Source organism: Cyphomyrmex costatus, unplaced genomic scaffold (genome assembly GCF_001594065.2).
Source record: "Cyphomyrmex costatus isolate MS0001 unplaced genomic scaffold, Ccosl1.0 scaffold302, whole genome shotgun sequence".
Lineage (NCBI taxonomy): Eukaryota > Metazoa > Arthropoda > Insecta > Hymenoptera > Formicidae > Cyphomyrmex > Cyphomyrmex costatus.
Genome location: NW_017277148.1, coordinates 828,337 through 851,855, shown reverse-complemented (window position 1 = coordinate 851,855; position 23,519 = coordinate 828,337). Strand labels below are relative to the sequence as shown.

General features: G+C 32.8%; 2 protein-coding genes across 2 annotated transcripts in view; one reads left to right on the top strand and one right to left on the bottom strand.

Moving 5' to 3' along the window:
• The window catches only part of LOC108775601 (coiled-coil domain-containing protein AGAP005037), a 117,220-nt gene that overhangs the window by 81,256 nt on the left and 12,445 nt on the right, over positions 1–23,519 (bottom strand). The gene's annotated exons all lie outside the window — the stretch shown is intronic.
• Positions 610–23,188, top strand: LOC108775658 (uncharacterized). The gene is made up of 7 exons (XM_018542086.1): positions 610–864; positions 8,687–8,792; positions 11,761–11,975; positions 18,982–19,081; positions 19,723–19,937; positions 20,799–21,152; positions 22,712–23,188. Exons 1-7 carry the CDS (start codon positions 610–612, stop codon positions 23,102–23,104), a joined length of 1,638 nt encoding a protein of 545 aa, XP_018397588.1. The 3' UTR covers positions 23,105–23,188.

Sequence of the window (23,519 nt, the reverse complement as noted above, 5' to 3'; positions counted from 1 at the left end):
CGAAGGATTTAACCCGTAACTGGAATGTATGAATCCTGACGATCCTACGATTTTTCCTAATTTTTAAATAGTAATAATTTTAAATAATTTTATATTTTTCATAATCTTATTTGTCACAATTTTGAACTTGAAAAATTCTTAAAAAATTAGAAGTAACAACAAAAAGTTTCGCGAATTCTGTGTTTTTTTCGTGTCAAATATAATTAGTTAATTATTAATTTAACTAAAACAAAGAAATTGAACAATTTTATTACAATTTTTTTTTAATTTGATTTAAAAGTTTATTATTTATTAAGCGCGTACGTTAATATAGAATCAAAAGGAATTCGGAATTTATAGTACACTGTTAGATATATGTATATCAAAGGAACAATGGTAATTGAATTCTTGAGTTGAATAACTTTTTATTATTTTGACACATATAAAAGTTAGAAATAATAAAAAGTTATTTAACTCAATATTGGATTGCTATTGTTTCTTTCACGTCTAACAGTGTACTATAAATTCCGAATTTTTTTTTATCACAAAATAATTAACGAAGTCCATAGTCGAAAAATAAGTTCGATCTTTCAATTTGCAGGTAGCTCGAGAGGAACGAGCCGCCCGAAGATGACGCCGATCCTGTTTGCGTGCGCTATTCTCGCTGCGCTCTCACACGAGACGCAGGCGATCTCGTCGTCCTGGCGACCGATCGTGCCGGGTCTTCCCGACGGCGCAGGTATACTGCATCAGGAAGCATCGATTTTCGGAAACGCGCCTACGCAGACGCTCTACGAGGACAGTCCTCATCATCTGCTGCTGCCACACGACCAAGATACATGTTCCCTCTATAAAGTCAGCATGAACCAGCAGCTATATTTCGAGGTATGTCACCACAAGAACAACAATACATTTTTATATCATAAACCGAACATACATTTTCGTACATTTTCGCCGAGTTTTACAGATACAATAGAATAAAGCAATAAATAGTGGTACAGTAAAAAAGAAATAGTAATTCTATAATCAAAAATCGGATCTTCAGTGATGATTTTTGATTGTATACACATATCGGTTAAATATTGATATTTGGAAAATATTGGAGTAATATTATCAACGAATGTGCTATTAAAAAGTTTTAAAATGGAGACGGCATTTGATGAAATGGAGATGACAAAAGTTTGATCAAGCGAGTATCGCAAGAAATTATTAATTGCTTCTATCCAAATATAATATAATACTCGTTATAATTGAGATTGGTAATTTGCTCGCTCGATATTGCTAGCTTTAAGCAAAACCAATGTTGACAGAGATGAAGAAAAAGTTTATGAAATGTAGGGCATTTCGAATCGTGTACGCATCACTCGCAAATACATACGAAACGAGAACGATCATGACGGTCAGATGGTCAATATAGTCTTATGCATGTAGGATGTTTGTTTTCCATGCGATAGGACAGTGCTCGTCTAGTTTGAGTTTCGCTTATTAATATTGTTGTATGTCTACACTCACGTGTATAATGCATTTAAAAATAGGTAAATTAAGCAATTGCCATTGCTTAATTTAAATTAGTGCATGCTACAGTAGCGATTGAATAATAACATAGTTAGAGAAACACTAGCCTGCTAATTAGAATATAATTCTGGCATCATTTGATGAATCATTTGTTATTTTGTATAATACGATCTCATTATAATTTATCGATGTGAAATAATTATTGTAAATACAGAGAGAAAAACAGTGGTGATAACTATATAGATGACAATTATACAAGTTTTATATACGGAATTTTGTAATTATTTTATAATTATTAATGACATTACTTTTAATTACATTTATTCTGTATAATATAAAACTTATATATAGCTGTCACCTATATAACTGCTATCATTGTTTTCCTTGAACGTATAATTTGATGATTACTGATAAAAATTAAAGAATAACATCAAGTTGCCAATATGAGCCGACACCAGGTGACTGCGCGTGTTGAAAATTTTTTCTTTATTAATTAATATAAATCCATATGTTTCGACCTCAATCTGGGTCCTCTTCAGTGTAATATACAAAGAACTTAGAATCTTTAGAGGTGTTATCAGTACTAATCAAATCCAATAGAAATCAATGAAGTTAAAGTTTCACTATAAAAAATACATTCGTTATTAAAATAGTCGCTATTTTGATTTATTCATTTGAGCCTTCGACGATTCTCGAATTAATTTTGATAAAAATTAGACTCTTTTATATAATAGTATACATATCATAATTTTAATTTAATATACTAAATTATGTCATATGTACACAGAATATAAAAATTATGTTACCTTTATACTTTTCAACGAATTTAGTCTTTTTCCATTTAGAAAGTTATCTTACAACAAAGTGCATGTCTATTAAATAAATTGTAAGAATTTATGACAATTTTCTCGGCAACAAATGATCTCTTCGCGAATCACTTGCGCGGTTCTTGCTTTTTTCTTATTTTTCCTTTCTTATTCTTCCTCTTCGTCACACCCTTCTTCTTTCTGATCTTTTTCTTTTCTTTTTCTTCTTCCTCATTCTCATCCCCTTCTTTCTCCTCTTTCTTTCTTCTACTTCTAACTTTTCTCTTCTTTCTTCTGGGTTTTTTTATCTGACATTGTACGCGCTAACAGTACTTATAATTAGTCCACACAACAGCAACTCGTGCGTCTCGTGTGTAACTAACACGGAATTCCGTCGTTCACGTGCCACGTGAAGTATACTTCACGCTCGAGAGAATGCAACTTGGCATTGCATTGGGAGCGCTGGAATGACACGCGTTCTGCGGCCAACGAAAGTAAGAGAAAACACTCTCTTGCGAAGTACCGGATGATTCCCTTGGGGCGCGTTCGAAACGAGTTCTGAATTATTATCAATCGCCGTGATCCCGAAAATGGTAAAATCCCGTTGCCTTTCAATCGATTTCTCAGCCACGATATTCGGATGTCGTTATGCCTTCTGTACGGTTCGTTAGAGACAGAATGCACAGGTGCACTTCCATACATTTTCGTTTTCGATGTAACTCGACAAACGAGAAAGTGAACGTTCTATCTAAGGTGAATTACTTGCTCGTCTGATGCGGCAGCAGCAATATTCCCGGGCAAATTTGTATAATAGTCAGGAAAGTCACAAGATGGAAAATTTTAGCTTCACTGATTGCGAGGAAGTTGGTGAAGATAAATTACCAAGCGATGTAAAATTATATATCGCATATAAGAAATCACTTGCGATATCATATCGACGCTAAAATATAGTTATATAAACGCGTTTAATAAAAGCAATTTTGACTTATTGTGATAAGATTTATGAAGATACTACATTCACGTGGGGCTTAGATATTTCTTGTATTACGAGTGACAGGCTATTGATTTAAGGAGAAAGGAAGTTAAACTACTCTGGTTCATTTAGAATGGTAATATTAACGGCCTTCGCCGATATGGCTGCACGCGTTTTTGTTTAATCGAGTGAACGTTCTTGTACAGTAAAAATTAAAACGCAATTATTCAAATTAAAATGCAATTGTTTACTGTTTCTCCAAATGCTGATTAAAATATGTAAAACAATGAATATAACAAATCTTGAAATATCAAAACTACTAACTTTGAATATCTTCATATTGAAAACGTTTATATGCGTGCATGAATATTTTATAATACGATTTAAAACATGATTCTCTTAAAAAATGGATATTAATATAATATTACTATGTAGTGCAATGTGTCATCGTAATTTTTGTGATAATATGACCAAAAAAATCGCTAAAGTTATGAAAGTAAAAAGATCGAAATTTTCATTTAAAAAAATATAGACATTGATATAATATTATAAGATAATGCAATACGTCATACTATTTGCAATTATAATACGACCGAAAATTATTGAAAATAATAATTTACAAAAAATAAAAAATATTATAGAAATGGGATTGAAAACCAAAACTTCCATCCGAACAATTTCGCAGAGAAAAAATGAACATTAATATAATATTAATATTATATAAAACAATGCATCATCACAATATTTGTGATATGATCGAAAAATATTCAAAACAATTATTTAAAAAACGAAAAAAATGTAGGTATGAAATACCATAGATATGAAATACCAAAACTTCCATCCGGATAATCTTACGGAGAATAAATACATGGGGCGTGATCGATGTGATAAAAGCTGGCGATGGAAAGTGCGAGCGCAGTGTATTTATTGTGCTCGTTAGACTACTCGAGTCAAGATGATATCTGGCGTCGGAGAGCGTCGTACAGACTCGACTTACGCCAGACATAATTGCAATCGCAAGTGCGAGGGGAAAAGAGACTATCGCGAAATCGCGGATCGTAAATGGATCCAAAGGCGACCGGAACAAAGGCCTGCCAGTGCGACTTTCTACAATCGTTAATACGGCGATCATTTTCCCCGAGGTAGAGGGACGCCTATCACCCGATCGCTCATCAGTTTCATTCTCCGTCACAATTAACGGCAGCGCGGACGCCTCTCATGACGATCGATAATGCCTGGCGGGATATTAAGCACGGCTGCCAATTCGTGGAAACGCGATTTGTGAATTTATCACACGGAGAAAATCGAGAGCGACACGTCGATACGTTTCACTAAAAGTGGCGGCGGAGCTAAATACGGAGGCGAAACGAATCGATCTTAAATTACGGCGGAAGCACTTTCGTATATAGGAAGTACCGTGGTGATAAACGCGAGATCGCTATTTAAGGCGAGTTGTTTTCGATGTTCTTATTTGAGCGATCCGCTACACTAATGAGAAACGTTCGTTCGAATAAATTAATGTATATGTATAAATGTCGTCCCTACTTAATCCTTCAGAACTGACGAGGGTTTATGAGATCCACTATGCAATGATTGTTTAGCTAATAAAGATTTTGATGAGTAGAAATAATTCAGCTGTTCTTGTAAAGAGATATTAGATTTAAAAAAAACATTATTACATTTGAATTTACTACTAATTCTTAATTTTTGTGTTTGTTACTATTATACAGCAATGGCCACTTTATTCAAAGTGTCAAACAATTCGATTTTCTTTATGCAAATTAAGATTGTTCTCATTAAAATAAACTTAGTATTCATTTTTTTGTGTCACTAATTAATATATTGTATATTAAGAATATTACGCATACATTTTTAAATTTCCAATTCCAATCCACTTTTTGCAAAGACTGTACATCTAAAACATCTTCGAACATCTATCACAGATCCAGGGACAGTAATTGTATTACAAACTTACGGCGTTAGCTTCGGGCAGATTAATTGAAACATTTGAAACATGTGTCTAGCAATAATACATGCTTAATCATAATGTCAGACGACATTTTCTATTCGGATATTAATAACTGTAGTTGCTGATGGAGAACCGCGCAAGACCGATCGCGTGACGTTATAATTCGCCATGTCGATAAGTCACGGAAATTGCAGGTACAAATCACCTTAATGCAAACAGTAGGGAAATTGAGCGAGTAGTATCGCCGGGTATACGATTGAATATTTCATCCCGCCCGTCAAATTTACGGTCTCCTCTTAGAAGCCGGCTGAAACATTGCCTGTCAGGTGCCGGCTAACGCAACGCGCGGTGACGCGCGTATTTCTGTAGCGCCCTAGTATAACGCGCGGGGAAGTTTATGCGAGCTGACGACCGTAAAAGGAACTGGACGTGTGCTGGCGCAATCTCGATCGCGGTCGCCGCCGCGCCGTTGTGATTTTGCGGCCGCTTTTGGCTAAATCTATTCTGCATACTGCGAGTCCTTCCGTTCCCCTTAGAGAGAAACCACGAATACAAGAAGCGGCTCTACGCCACTCTTGCATCGACAACGCGTAATCGATTAACCACGAGCTCATGAAATCGCTGATAAAAAAAAAAAGCAGGTATTCTTATTAATGTGTGTCTATTTCGCTTTAAAAAGGACGTGAGTAATAATAATGGCACTTGAGGAGAGATCGGTTTAAAAGCTGTACGAAAAACGCAATCTGTGAATCCGGCTCTATGGACATAAAATCGAAATGCGGAAATCCCACATAAACTATATAAATAATAACTTAATCGCGGAACTTTTAGAAAAACGTAACCATTTTCAGTGTACATATAACTTTTTAAATAAAAAAAGAGATAATGGATAAAATAAGAATGCAAATAAATGTATAAATATGCAAATAAAGTCGCAAAACTAGAAATGTAATATTTTCCTAAACTTGCGACCTTTATGTTATAAAAATCGCAAAGCTAGAAATATATTTTTCTAAACGATTTGCAGCTCTTGTATAGCGAACAGATTTTTTCAATTTTTGTCATATTTAACATACATAATATACAGCCTTGGCCAAAGATATTGGGCATCTAGGAAACAAAGATATGATATTTTAAATCATTTGTATCATGTTTACATGTTTCTTAAAAAATTTTGGCAACAACCCCATCAAAATTTTAGCTTTAAGGCAGTATATATTGTAATAATGATTATTATATTCTTACAAAGAGTAAAATGTATTTTCATTAATGTGTCTTCGATCTCGTCATATCTCATTCATCTGTTAAATTCGTGTCATGAAGAATTGTAGTCCAAATACAATATTTACTTTGTCAATTATAATACCATCATTCTTTGCAGAAAGTAATTTTACTGCTTAAGACACAAAGTATATATTAAGCGTATCTGAAAGCGGAATATTTGTTCGTAAGAAAAAAATCGGTTTAAAAGTTGTAAGAAAAAATATAGTCTGAAAAAGTTCTTTGAGAATAAAATTAAAACGCGGATGTTCCGCATAAATTTCGATAATTTTTTCATAAATATTAAAAAACAACATAACATTTCAGTGTATACATTATATGATATACACATTTTATATCTTTACTGGTGAATTAATAAACGAAAAAATTAGGATTTTATTAATAATAAAAAAAGATAACAAGATACAAATGCAAATAAACATGCAAATAGAGAAAAGCTGGAAATATAATTTTTTCCTATAATGAGTATGGTACGATTTATGATAGATATTTTCAATTATTTCTTATTTTAAAAAATGCTGCATTATATTCTTAGAAAAACAAAAGTTGTCATTAATATCTGGTTTATCGTTATTTATGTTTTTATATAAAAAATAGTAGATTAGATACACGATATTTGCTTGTCAATTATTATATCGTGATTCTGCACGAAACAATTTCATTACCTAAGGCAACATATGTCTTGTTCATCAATATATACCTATTCGATATATTATACATATACACATAGATATGTCCCAGAGTTGAGCACTGTTCATATATAAATTTCAATCGATCGATGTACCACATCAACTACCAACATAATCGACCAATTCAGATGCGCGCGATAATTGCAGTTCTGAATTAATTAAAGGAAAATCTATGCAATTGTATTTATGTTGCATTATGTATCATAAAAAGTATATTACAATCTCTCTCGTTAATTCCCTTTTCTTCCATTACGCGAACAAGATGGTTCTATTTGGCACCAACTCGACAGATAGTCTGGAGACGCTAGTGAAGATGTAACTCAGATTCTCATGAAACTCTAATCATCCACGTCGAATTGAACAACAGTTGCTCTCGTACGCCACGATTGTTCGATTACGTTCGCTCGATTACACCCGCGGGAACGTGCTCGCTCACGTTGCGTTTACCTAACGTTCATTTAACCGCGAGTCGTAGGGATCGACGCCGATTAATAATGTAAGGTCGGTATAATGCAAGTGATGCGTACGCGATAGAGTACACATTACAGCGATTAAATCACACGGGGCGCATTAATCTTCAGCGGCGTGCCACCGGGTGCATTGACAATTCGGATTGCGATAGGCACACGAAATCAACGTCAGCCATTGCTTGCTGATGCGATCTAACGGTATACATATAACTATATACATTTATACACATATATGTAAATATAAATATATATTAGGGTGGACCGAAGAAATTTTTTTTGAAAATTAATTAGCAATACCCTCCCCCAAAAATTAGCTATGGGCTTCAATATGATCTGGATAAAATTTCATCGAAATCGATTAATTTATTGAAATTGTTCCTTGATAGTGAAATTAGTAAATGTATGCACTTCTTGGATATTACAATTCACGTGCTACAATACAAAATCAAAAAAAAATGTTTGAATTTCGATACAATTTAATACTACCTGATTTTTTTGTCGCTGAACACAAATCCAAGGATAGAAGTACACATTTCAAAATGGCGAATCCAATATGACGACATAAAATAATAAATCTTATTTCATATCTACATCTACCTGACGAGGCAGAGGGAAAACTAAATCAAACATAATGAATAAATTAAACCTAATTAAGCTTAACAAATCAGGATAAGATAGTATAATACATAAAATAATATTTCAGATTTAAATAAACCCAACATTGGCAACAGAAAAATTTAAGAACAAATTATAATTACAATACATTAAAAGCAATGACTTAATTTTTGCATTATGTATTACATAACACAAGCTCTCTACATTCTTTGAAATAGAATCTCATTCTAAAGAGAATCTCACTCTAAAATTGAGTCAGTCTTGAAAACGAGTGGATCAACTTTCAATCTTTAAAAGTGAAATTTTACTCTTCAGAATAAGATTTACTCTAAAATTTTTAAAGAGTGCGTATATGTGTGTGTATGTATATATATATTTTTTCATTGCAGTATATCCACTATAAGGTGGACCTGCCAGATATGAAGGAGTTCACCCTCTGCATGTGGACGAAATTCCATAATCACTCCAACGACCATCCCTTGTTCTCTTACGCAGGTGAGTGTACGTCAAAATATAATACGAACACGTTCTTTCTCCTTTCACCTTTTATCACCGCACGATATATCGAATGTGAAAGCGAAAGTTCGCTGAGTGTACCATTGAAAGTAATATTGTTATCATGTAACGGTATTATAAACATCACAAATTAATTACGGTATTAACTTTCGGTGTTAATAATACTCAATATAATGTCGATAAATTTAGGAAATATCAGTTCGAGCTAATAAACAATTTTATTTATATGTAAAACAGTTAGTTTTTGTTATATATATATGTATCAAATTATTTAAGATAAAAATGCTTTATGTGTATAAAAGCTTATAATAAAAATCACTTTTATTTATCTATATCAATATGATAAAAAAAATTATTTTCAAAATTGTTTTTAAAAATATTATAGTATTTATGTGGACAAATAGATTATTTATAAAACTTTTGTATAAAAATTTTTTTTAATTTTGAATAGTCCTTTTAAAAGCTTCTATTTTTTGTAAGAAAGTTATGCGAGATTTGGGGGTTTATTTTCGTGCCTCTTAATACACTATCAAATGTCAATGTATCGCGAACATTGCACTTTATTTTAGCAGGGTGAAAAACAATACTAAGGTTCTCTGAATTTTCTTTATATACACTATTCCGAGATAAGAGTAATCTTTAATATATAAGGAATCTTGAATTTATTGAAATATAATAGAACACAAAAAACTAAAAACCATTTTATATAATAAGGGATCATTTCATCTCTCAAAATCATTTATTAGTCCCCACTGATATTTTCTGAAAAAATTCATTTATTTATATAACTCATACATATACAAAAGTTGATTAAAATCAGAATTTAAAATCTCACACGAGGTTCTCTTGTAAGATAGTAACAAATTTACGATGATTTAATAATATACTCCATTTTCTGTTATCGGAGTAATTTATTCAAAGGACGAATAACCAAGACTTTTCTTTTTACATTGGAAACTTGTTATCATTGTGGAAATTCACGTTCCTTAAATTACAGTGTGAGTTATTTGATTAACGAATTTTATACACAACGTACACTAATTTACCTTTGACCTAGTTCCTCGTAATTGATATATTGTTTACTAATACAGCGGAAATTGCGGATAAGCAAACAATAAACTTGCAAAATGAACTGGTGCATTCTATTGTCAATACTTACATACATAATTAGCAAAACTGTTAAAAACAGTGTGTTTATTTTTCATATATCTACATATAAATATCGTAATAAACGTGCGATATTCACGTTATTTATATGTAGATAAATGAAAAATAAACACAGCGACTGTTTTTAACAGCTTTGCTCTAATTATATTTCCCAAAATAATTTTTTATTCGTGGAGTAGAAAATATCTTTCCATTGAATTACGGGATATTTTTTTAAACAAAGTTTAACAAATTACGTTTAACACTAAAATGTCGATAATGGATCCACTTTTTGCTAAACCTAAAATTTAATAAACTCGTACGTGCACTTATTGATCCATCATAATATATTCTTCAATACGGTACAGCGATCGTTTCCACATGTAATAAATGCGAAATAAAGTTTCGCATCAAAATGCTTCCAGAAAATCTAACATAAAGTTTCATTAAAAAGCTTCTACTAAATCTAGATCATGGAATACTGCAAACAATTTATTGTAAATAAATATTTAAAAAAATTTAATTGCAAATATAGTATAATCTCCAAACAACGCATCATAAGCGATTAACTGTCTTATTCAGTTGCATAATCGATTCCTACACAATACTCTCTCTTTTCATAGATCGGTGATTAGCTTAAGTTACAATCATGCCGTCCCTCATGTCGTCGTAAGAATCGATTTACGCCCGCATGCATTATTATTCGCGTGCGAACAATGACGTTGTCCGGCTATGTTTTCAATATGCAGTTTAGAAAGGTTCCGTGCGGTTTGTGGCTTTTTTGTACCGGCAGAAAGTTCTATACATACACACACATACGCTAGGTATTTTTTTTCTTTTTTCTTGAGCGCAGGCGTGCGTGACAATAGGTGGATATGCGCGGTGTCATAAATACACCAACAATAAGTCCCTACCTTCACATATATCTAAAAATGTTTCTCGGCCTCCAGAATCAATAGGGGATACTGGAAATGTATCATTGTGAGAAGTAAAAGTACCTTTAATATTAAATCCACAAATAATTTTTAGACTTGATACGAAAAACACACAGCGATAAAAATTAAGTAATTATTATTTATATAAATCTTGAAAAAAAAATAAACTTAATTTTAATTAATTCTTTCAAAACTATTAAACTTTTCAAAACTCAGCTTCGAATTAAAATTATTCATGACAGTAAAATAAGCTGTAAATCTGTTACACAAATGATAATCCAAAATATAAAATTTATATTAATTCTAAAAGCGTAAAATAAAAATAGATTATAAGTATTCATAATTATATTTATAATTGAAAAATATTGTAATAATGAAATATAAATATTACATGCTAGAAATTATTTTATTATTTATATAAAATTAACATACTATATAATAAAATACAAAGTTATCTAATTTATAATTTAAATTTTTGACCATCGTTTAATTTTTTCATTGCTTAATAATAAATAAATATTGCATATTGAACATGATATTAACATTCGATTAAAAATAGACAAAATAACATGTTAATGTTAATCTTAAATTAAAGTATTAATTTAAAATAGTGTGTATAAAGTACAAATAAAAAGGTATTTAATATTTCTTCACCCATCTGTTCTGGAACGAAAGCGTCCGAAAACATGAAACGTGTCCGTGAATGAAACTGTCAGAATCTTATATGCATCTGCATGTACAACTGCTAGTGTTCTCGACGGTTACCGTCCCTAATAGAAATGTTACATCCATTCTACTTGCACGCGGGAAAACCGTTTTCCTCTTTCCGCGTCGCAGACAGGATAATTTACACCCTCGACTTTCAGTTGGCGACCAACCACGGGGGATACTGTCGTGGGTCGCAAACACACCAAGGAGTTCATACTACATGCTCAACGTCAACGGTCATAATTTATACAGATTGAATTATCCGCTGAGACTTAATAAGTGGTACCACTCTTGCACAAGCTGGAACGGTCGCACCGGGGAATGGCAGATCTGGGTCAACGACGAACGCGTAGGTCGCGGGTTCAACAACAGGGTAAGCACGATTTTATTTTGCTTTTGGCACCACTATCGCTTTGTTTCTTAACGTATACAGATTGAGGGGTACACTCTAAATTCTTTAGAGAGGAATCTCATTTTAAAGAGTGAAAATTGAGCCAGTCTTGAAAAAGAGTGACTCAATTTTCAATCTTCAACAGTGAAAGTTACTTTAAAAGTTTCAGAGAGTAGGTAAACAGATTGGTACATACAAAAGGTTTTACTAAAGTATCTAAAAATTTAGGTAGATTCAAATCTGAAAACAATTTTTGTTGAAAACAATATTAAAAATAATTAAGTAAAACGCTTAACCTTTAAGTACCTAAGTAAATGATCATAGCATTCCATGCATATTCTTAAAACTTTTGTTCTGGAAAAGAAAGTAAAAAGTATTGTCCAGTCTTAAAATTCATTGTTTTTACATTTTTCTATTTTAAAGGTATAAATAATATAAAAACTACAAACATAAAATTGAAAAATGTAACCATAAAAATAAATTTTTTCAGACTATTCCAAGCACCTCACCTATATTTGTCAGTTAAGCATTATTTTGACAGTTCAAAATAAAATTATTTTCAGATCTGCATTTAACTATACATTTAAATACTTCAGTAAAATCGTTCTTTCCGTGTAGAAATAGATATATAGAGATATCGAAAAATATGATAAAGATAAATTTTCAATTTTCCTAAAGTCCAAATTGACAAATAAAAATTTGAATTGAATAAAAAGCTTTCCCTCAAAATTAAAAATCGTCTGTTCTACTTTGCACTATGTGCTATTTCGAAAGTTTCTCCTGGCTCACCTATGTTTACACGCAGCTTAGTACTTCGAAAACTTGGAAACTTTCGTCGAAAATACGTAATTTCGGCCGCGTTGAGAGGAAGCCATTTGCCTCTCATTTACTGAGAACGTGTTCTCGTAACTTGTAACGACATGGACCTAACTATATACTAACGTGAATTCGACAGAAGCGTTGAACAAAGTTGTTACGTTATTCGAAGAACTTATTACGAGATCGCCCAGCATTAACCTTCCATCCTCCCCCCCGAACGATTTTAGGACTTTGAAGTTACAATTGCTGATGATGCGTAAGAAAACGCGTCAAATCTCTTGAGATTTCACTTCTCGTGCCACGGTAAATTTAGGTCATACAGCAAGCCCGACAATGATGGTGCAATCATGGCGCATTGTCCTCGGTATTCTAATAAGAAAGATTGCACCGGCTGTCTCTCGCACTAGAATCGACTTTTACAATCATACCGCTAATCGCTAACTCGTGTTTTGTTGTCATTCCACGACTAAAATAGTCTCCGTCCTACTCACGCAAACATCATCATTTGACTTTAATTAAAGCGCACACTTTTATTTTTTTCAATCTTGCTCTCGTAAACTATATTTTTACTTGTAAAAAGAAACCAATATATCGGATGCATCATGATTAATTTCTCTAATGAAACTCAGAAATACTCTGAATAAAGTTTCGAAAACAAACTATTTTCATAATTCCGCTGAAATTGGGAAAACATTAATTTCGAATTAAAATGAAAGCGTTTGAAAGAATTTTTATCGACTCTTAGGGAAAAATTATTTTTTCAACATAAAATAGTAAAACGAGTATATGTCTAATTTTTCGGTAGTAGAAATCATTCTCGAAGGGAAAGGGAGATGAAACCCACTGCATCCGTGTGACAACAGTATGACGAGGTTCAAACGCTGCAACTTTCCGTGTAAAGCGAGGGCCATCCAACACACTCTTCTCTTCCCCAATTAACATAAATACTAATTAATTTTACTATTCCATTTAAAAATGGCTTTTCTATAAGAGCCAAAATCCCTTTAAAGGCTTTTATTTTAATATAAACTGATGCTTTTTCCATCGAAATCAGAGATAGTCGGACAGAACATTATCCTAATTATGGAAATAAAAAGTTGACCAGTTTAAATTTAGCAATTGCTATATATATACAATCTTTAAAAATAATCTTTTAATAAATACATAGTGCATAATCGAAAAAGTCTAAATACAAAATAATATACAATGCTAATAAAAATAATGATACTAGTATCTTTCTAATAAATATTATGTAGATCATTATTGTATTAGTATTATTCTTTATACAATATACTTTATCAAAGTTTTTTTAAATACAGCACATGTGGACGAAATAAAAATTCACTTAATTAATAGTTTTGACAGTAAAATGTAAATCGGGAAATGTGATATGCTTGTAACTTGTAATCAAGTATTGCTAATTATAGTGCGGTATTATACAGTGAACTTACGGCGCGAATGTCAACGGCGCACACGAAACGAATACGAAATTAATTAACCATTGGAAAATGCTTTCATTATTACGCGTTGCGGCATGACTATTTCTGGGTAGAGAATGAGCGTCTGACAGTATACGTGGCTTTACTACTGCGACACGGAAAAATTTATGCACTAATAATGTTACTATGAAGTTCGTATCGTTTTCCGATTTTATATAATTTCTCGGTTTCCTTGCGGTAAATGAAACTAAGTAAGATTGACTTAATTTTAAAATGAGTTTAATATCTATATATTCCATTGGATACATCTGTTAAAAAGATAATATAGTTGTGTGTGTGTGTGTGTATGGATCGAATAATGAATTTTATTTAATTAAATTAATATCCGCTCAAATAAATTTCCAAATTAAACTTAATATACCTCCCAGGTCAAGAACAAATTGAGCTTATACTAGTTGTTAGAAATATATATAAATTTATTGTAATAATAATACCGGTATATACGGACAGTTTCAACTTCACAGAGTCCTCAACAGCCGCAACCAAATTCTTAAAATTAAATTTAGTACATGGTCTAACAATGCGTGGGAAAAATAATTAAGGGGACGTTATTTTCAAATTATTAGAGTTGCGTTTCAAGACCGACTGTGTTTGGCGCGCAATTTTTGGGGGAACTTTTCAGATAGATTTGCGTTTGAAGACCGAAGATTGTTCGGTGCGTTAGATAGGGGGAGAGGGAACATGTATATTATTTAAAAATATTGCGAAGAATATTACTACGTCGACTCGCCATCAGAGGTCTATCGATATTTGCGAAATTCTCGCAAGCGCTGAAATACGCATATATCGCTTTATATAGAATCTCGATTTAATAACTTACACCGGCGTCTAAGGTAGGCTCCCACTACATTACCTTACTGATAAGTCCAGTAGTGGAAGCCGGGACGAAACGCCAACTTGTGATATTCTTCGCAATATACTAAATTTAATTTTAAGAATTCGGTTGCGGCTGTTGAGGACTCTGTGAAGTTGAAACTGTCCGTATATACCGGTATTATTATTACAATAAATTTATATATATTTCTAACAACTAGTATAAGCTCAATTTGTTCTTGACCTGGGAGGTATATTAAGTTTAATTTGGAATTTTATTTAATTGTATCACTCTTCGTATAATTGTATTTTTTATTCGAAATATTCATTGTGGTCAAATTATTTCATGCTAAAATTTGACTCTGAAATTTTAAGATAAACTTAATTTTTTAGAATATCTATTCTAAGATATAAGTACGATAAATAGTACGCGAATTTATATTTTACGCTACGTGATGTACCGGAAGTGTACAAATGTTATAAAAAAATCGTAAAATTTTGCGCAAGAAAATCTCGTAAAATATTTTATATATATACCATATTTATGGTATACCATATTTATACATAATTATAAACAACAAAAAACTATTTATTGAAAAATTGTGTTTTTTTTGTTAAATGCGATGTTACATTCCATGTGTAATGATAATTTTCAAGAATTTTCATGCAAAACTAAATTTTGCAGGAAATTAAATTCTTTCGAAATAAAGATACTCTATAATTAACATAACTTAACACGTCACTTTAAATTCAATAATAACATTATTTCGATAACAAACACGTCGAAATGATGATGATTTCGTGAAAATCCTTCTAATAAGTTTTATGAATAAGTGCATTTTTATGTAATAAATAATATATGTAGATCGGATAATTTTCCAGGGATAAATAATCACTATTTAATTTTTTATTTTGTTTAATTAATTTTAATTTTTACTTGCCTAGCTCTCATAGTTAATTAAGTTTCCGCGCGCATCCAATTATCAATACAATGATCGCACTTTAAACGGCACTAGCCTTTACACATATATTATATTACATCGCAAGATGTAATTTATAAATGTAATTTATCAGACGTGTAAAACGGCATCTACAATGAGACTTCAAAGTGTAAAATTTAAACTTTAAGTTGTAAAGAATTGACCAATCACAGTCGAATATAAAGAGAATAATCGGCTATGACTATAGTTAATATCTTACAGTTTAAGCTTAAATTTCACGTTTTAAATCTCATTGTAGATGCTTAACGCGAAAAAGAATGAGGATAATAAAGTTACAATACACTGTTCCTTTATTTTATTGCTACTTCCTAATTCTTGTGTGTTCAACAAGTTCGCGAAATATAAAACATTATCTATAAAATCTCGATATATTACATCATGTACTCGCTATACTATAATTAGTTTACTACTTCGCACTCTCCATATACGTAATGATGAGGAAACTCTGTTCAGATATTTAATATTACTACAAAAGAAAAGATCGCGTGAGATAATATTTTGCAAGCAGCCGTCGCTTCAACGCGTCGTTCACGAACGTTAAGTGCAAGAATTAATTGGCTGCACCGGTGAACGATCGCTGATTATTTATAGGAACGTTTGCGTTTTAAAGAGTAACATGGAGCGGTTCGAAAACTCCCAGTTTATTCGAGTGTCATCGTACGATTACTCTAAAGCGGCGTCCACAATGAGATTTTATGACGTAAAACTTAGTTTTAATCCTTAAGTTGTAAAAAATTAACCAATCACAGTCGAATGTGTGGTCAACTACGATTGGTTAACTTTTTATGGCTTAAAGCTTGAAGTTTAAATTTTACATTTTTTAAATTTCATTGTAAACGCCGTTTTATAGTCACCCTCTTGCGTAAACACCGCGCTGTAATCAGATGTCACAGACATCAAGAACAATGAACTTACGTTTCGAAATATTCAATATTTTGTAAAATATCATTATGTTATTAATAAACAATAATTAATTACTTTGAGAGATAAAAAAATGCAGCGACGAATAATGTAAATGGATCATATATTCGTTTTATACTTGTATGTACATAATACCTTAGATATTTTTGTGGCGTAATGCTACGTTCAACTCGATTTTTATCGTCAAAACTAATGAAGTCAATTTTACCTATAGGAAGTGATGGTCGTTTGTAAATATTACAAATCAATTAAAACTTTGTCAGAGTTCCTAAATTAAATTCTGGCCGCAAATATAACATAAAAAAATGTCACCCTGACTCTCAATATCTATTTGTTAAACTGCATCATATCTATCTGAAGACTAATTTCAATCGAATTCTTCAACAAAAATACAATTATAAAACAAGTTTGAAAAAATAAGTAACGTTCTAAGCGGCAAAAGGCTACCTCGTTTCGCATGGAAATATCCTTATGCATGTAGTTATAAGGATTCATGTTGTAGTTGTCTCAATTATCGTTTATGTTAAACGCTCCAAGAATTCCTTAGAAGCGAACGAGCTTTCGGTACTTCCCTTCGTATACGAGTCACGTTCACAAATGTGTCGCCGCTATTTTGTCGACTTAATGCATGTTTTAAATACTGTAACACTTTGCATAGTCGCCCACCCATTTGTATAATATAATGCACAGGAATTTAACTATATATCTTATAAATATGTCATTGTATTATGATACGTATTAACGTGCATTACAATTGATTAATCCTCCAAAGCTGACGTCAAAATTTCTAACAGTTACTGACGCTGTCTGTGAGACCCATTTAACCCTCATCTGCAATCTGCCTTTTTGTTATTTTAGACTTCCAAAAAAATATGGAAAATTTAGAATTACTTTTCAACACCTCTATTACATTATCAAATTGTTTTTTAACGAGATATTTTAAAAGAGATACTCGGAGATTCTATTTTCATTTCAGATAAATTTATGTGTGTGTGTGTGTGTGTGTGTGTGTGTGTGTGTGTGTGTGTGTGTGTGTGTGTGTGTTTGTGAAACGCTTGTGCTAAAAAAGACCCAGATTGCAAACAGAGGATTAATTTAGGTTAATTAAAAAGCACTAATTAATTTCAAGAAACCAAAACATAACTTATATAACAAAAATATATATATATATTTGTACTTGAATACTAAGTTATTTTAATAATAATAATAATTCAAATTTACAGATGCATGTAATATAAAGAATATAGGTAATTGGAGTGTGGTAGATAACTATAGATGGAGGATTAAGAGAAACGTAATTATTTATTATACCTCAATGCGCCAATACGTGATTCAGTTCATAAAATTATTGCGATTATCACGTAATTATGTAACTGTCAGTAATTCAAAATGCGAGATTCGCAATTAAGTGCAAGACGCTTTCGTCGTAAGTTCTAAAACGCATGGGGACTGTCAAGACGGCGGTTTCCTGCATTTAGATTGCGGACAAAAACGAAACGGGAAAGAATGGCGACGAAATAGAATAAACGGGAAATGAAAAGGTATAGAATTTCATATCGCGATATTCTCATCCGAGAGGATACCCAGGTTACTTTTCAAATAAAAAAGGACAGAAACCAATTTAAATTTCCATATAACGTCGCTCGTCTGCGGACGTGCAATCTATCCACTGTTATATCGTACACAGGAGACACACAATCCGGAGTTTCTATTTGCATCAGTGGCTTATACCGTTGGTTTTTTCTGGGTTTTCTTCTAGCAATCAATTAAGGGGACATTAGGCTAGACTGCATTTCTAACTAATTTCACGTGTCGTTTAGCCCGGCAAATAAAAGAGCGATTTACGGAGATATATCTTTAGATATTTGGGTTAATCAGATACGCAAGAGAGAGAGAGAGAGAGAGAGAAAACTTACATTATCGTACTTTCTTCAGCTAGTCGGGCATGTTATCAAAGGCGGTGGAATCGCCATTTCGGGACAGGAACAACGACAGTTGGGTGGCGGTTTCTTGGAAGGCGAAGGCGCGCCACCAGGTAAGAATATTTTATATCGATCACTTAAAAATAAAAGAATTACAATTATCGAGTTTCAATTATTGATAATAAGATTTACCGTTTCAATATACGGAAGAAACAGTTTTGCTGAAAAATTTAGCTAAATACAGAGATCTGAAAATAATTTTATTGAATCGTCAAAATAATTATGTAAAACGCTTAAGTATTGATGCCAATGATGCAAAAGGATTTAACATTCTATACTGACAGCAAAAATGGTTATAATTATCAGTAATATATAACTATAATTTATAGTAATTTTCAGTGCCAATTATTTTCTCACAGAATTATAAGCATAATTATAATTACTAAAATTATAGCAGCAATAACTATATAAAAATAAAGAGGTCTTAAGCATAATTCTTTTATCATACAATTATAGTCGCACATATGAAAACACTTTTTTTCAGTGTAGCAAAACTAGTTTGAGTATCCTACATAATTATTTTAATGCATCAAATAAAATTATTTTCTATATCCAATTTTTAAATACATATTTTAGTAAAACCGTTCTTCCATGTAGTGAATTAATTGTCGTAGGTCGAATTATGCAAACGACCTCGTGACGATGATTTATCGTCGCGACGCGCATCTGTTGACTAACGTCTACTCTCTTCCAGGTTCCGGTGGCTATTTAGGAGAACTGACGATGGTACAGCTCTATAACGTTGCCCTGACCGCGGGCAAGGCGCACAAAGATCACAAGCACCATCACGCCCATCATTACGAACACGACACTAGTAATAACACGCCGAGAACCACCACGCTGCCGCCTGTAACCGGACCTCCCTTGCCACCGCATCCCTACCTCACTGGAGGGCAGATCAATACACAAGTATAATCACGTTTTCTCACTTCGTTACACTCGAGAGCGCCCGCGTGTGTGCTTCCGCATCATCAAGCTAATTACCTTCCGTCCCCTGATTAGCGTCACCGGAAACGAGACACGGAGGCATCTAAAGAACGTCCGAGGGAGTATCCGAAAAATTAGAACGTCCTGTTGAATGTTTTCACGCATGGAAAGAACAATTTTCTTAAAATATCTAAAAATTAAAGTAGATACACACACAAATCTAAAAATAATTTTATTAAATTATTAAAATAATTTCTCTCGAGCGCGATGAGCAATGCTGCATAAAGTTTCGACATTTTAGTGATCAGTTTGAGTGTTCTACATAATTATTTTGATAGTCCAACAAAGGTATTTTCAGATCCATATTTAGCTAAATTTTAAACCGACATATATAATTAGCACACAATTTGCTTGAACTATACTGTTATATAGTTATCAAATGAGCTGTATAGTAATTTATTGAAAAGTAGTAGCAACGGAAATAATTAAAAACAACTTACATTGAATACATTTTCTTTGACATTGTAAGTTTAACAGTAAATTGTAAAAATTCACATAAAAATATTTTAAATATGTATAAAGTCGGCTTTAATCGAGTGCCTCTCTTCATGCATTTATGATAAATTGTTAATATAATTTTTAATATTAAACACTTCAGCAAAATCGTCCTTTCCATGCGATTATTTTGCGTATATATCTTGTTGCGATGCCTTTTGTAGGACATATGTACATACGTCCCACTTGAGACGTGTTGAGACCCCGCGTTCAAGGTATTATTTCTCCTTAACACTTCGCCACGCTCAATTGAGCATGAATGTTTCATACGTGCGAACGACGTTCCAGGTGAGGATCAATCCCGGGGCACCGATTCAGGTCGTACAAAACGGCCTGACCATCCGTCATCCGGCATTACCGCCGGTCCCGGAATCACCCCCACAGCCGCTCCCGCCCTTGAACCTCGACATTTTCACGACACCCTTCCCCGCGCTGCCAACGCAACGCTTGCCCGCCGCTACTAGACTGTCGTCGATCTTCGATGGACTTTATCATAACCTCTTTAAAAGAGAGAAAAATGAGTCCAAGAAACGAGACATCAAGAACGAGACGGCGATGTCGAGTCTGACTGAGTCCGAGAAATCAATCGCAAAGAGAGACACTCAGAAAACTTCGACAGAAGCTAATACTTCCGACAGCAAGGTAAGCGTGATTAAGAATCTATTATGTAATTCTTAACGATATTATTATCAAACGATTGCCGTTAATAAACAACTTTTCCTTTTTATAAATGATAATGTTATTTATTAATAACAAAATAATAACAAAGTTGTCATAAATTCAACATTATTTTCTTAGCTGAGTACAAACGTTTAAAGTACTAAAATCATCTAATTAAATTGAAAATATTGTTCCATAAATTGAGATAATAACAAGAAAATAGAACGTATATAAATACGAAAAACACGAGATTAAGAGATTTTAGAAGATGTTTCATTAATATGTTTAACTTTACATATGTAAATAAAAACAGATATGCGAAAGACTTTATTCAAATTTAGGGTCTTTCTTTGTAAGCCTTAAATCTATTTTCACACAACATATTGTTACCTAAAGATTACCAAGAGATTTATTGATGAAAGTCATTTATGAATCTTTTGCCAACTTTTAAATAATCATGTATTATGAAAATGGACCTTAATGAGTTATTATTAAATGATTGACAGTAGTAGAGGACTTACTTATTCTATAATAAAATAGCGATGAAAGTGTGACCTATAGTAAGGAGATGTTATTGAGTTTAGGGCAATTTTATCGCTATTTTTTGTTATAGGATAAGAGAAGTTCCTTTACTAAAGTTCTGTTATTATTGAATGATTGTCGTTAGTAAAGAACTTATTCTGTAACAAAAAATAGCGGTAAAATTGTCCTGAACTCTCAACAACATCTCCCTAGCTAGCTAAGACAATTTTATCATTAGATACTTTAAGAAAAGTTCTTTACTAACAACAATCATTCAATAGTAGCGTCGTTAAAGATGACAGAATCAGGCCTTAAGTCTGAATTGAATGTTTCGCGTGTCGGTATCTACTTTTACCTATATTAGAGTAAACGTGTTTAATGGAACATCTTCATTATCTTTTTATCTATCTCGTGTTTTTCGTTTATATATATATTTCATTTTCCCGTTGTCACCTCAATTCGCAGAATCTTGTCCGTCTTAATTTGATAATTTTGGTACTTCAAACATCAATACTCGTTCGTGAAGTAATTCGGGAATTTTTCTCAGCGAATTAAACTGTAAGTTTCGATCTAGCAGTTTCCGACCTACTTAACGTAAGAAATTAAAAGACTTTGGGAGAATCAGAGTGAAAATAATCTCGGCGAACGTAATTGACTCGCCTGTACGATTTTTCTAAGATTTTTCATTGTATCGCTTCAAAAATCCGTTTCACACTGATTGTGAGTGACTCTCGCATTCTTTCCAGTAAACTTTTCAGTTGGAAACATTCTGACAATTTCATATTATTTTCGCTTTACGATAGACTAATTTTTTAAATCAAACATACGATTTAAATTTCTTCCAAAAAATCTTCGTTGAAAATTGTTTCAGGAAACAAATCAAACTTATTTTCTTTTGCATTTTTTCACAAAATGAGCAAAAGTATAATATATGTACTCTGTAAATACTGTAAATTTCTATTTACTCAACTATAGTAGCGCGTTACGCTTCATATGTCTCACGTTTCTCGAATTCTTAGGTATCTTTTGTGCCAAGAACGGAGGATGCGAACAATAAAACGTTAGGGAAACGCGACGCCGACAAGAAGAAGAGAGGTCTGTTGCAATTAGGCGATGGATCAATTCTCGACGATGGATACTCCATACCTCAAGACTTGGACAACGATTATTTCACGGGATTAACGGGTTATGGACTCCAGTTGACCAAGGGGACAAACGAGGAGGAGGAGGAGGAGGAGGAAAACGTACGGGAACCCGCCGAAGCTGAGGTCAGACTAGTGATGGACCTTTGCGACGGATGTGCCGACGAGCCGTTCGGAAAGGCGTTGGTCATAGGCTGGAGATCAGTGCCCAAGAAACTTTATTCCGGCGCGTTGTATTTACCGGCTATACCTGCGTGTAAAGCATTCTAATCAATCGAGACAACGCGATAAATCGCGCGCGAAGACGACATTACGGGACGTCGTATGAATTTTCGCTGAATTTATCAAGATACCCGGAAGGATCTACCCTAAAAAATATTAGGGTGAATTTAACACCCATGTGGTGTGTCTACACAATTCTCACTGTGTGGTGTTAATATTAATACCAACAAGATGAATTTACACCTCTGATATTTATATCAACACCATCATGGTGTGAATTTAAAATCGATAGTTACTGAATTAGATTAAATTCATATCATGTTAGTGTTAATGTTAATACTAACGCAGTAAGAATTGTACAGACCCCACATGTTAAATCTACATTAATATTTTTTAGAATGTCGCGCCGCATCGCGCCGAATAACCATGTGAACCCTCGACGTCACGATCGACGAAAGATCGA

Coding starts and splice junctions, on each gene's coding strand:
- LOC108775658 (XM_018542086.1), top strand. CDS start 610: ATGACGCCGATCCTGTTTGCGTGCGCTATTCTCGCTGCGCTCTCACAC. Junction 8,793..11,760: donor TCCCTTGTTCTCTTACGCAG/GTGAGTGTACGT, acceptor CTCGACTTTCAG/TTGGCGACCAACCACGGGGG. Junction 19,082..19,722: donor AGGCGAAGGCGCGCCACCAG/GTAAGAATATTT, acceptor ACTCTCTTCCAG/GTTCCGGTGGCTATTTAGGA.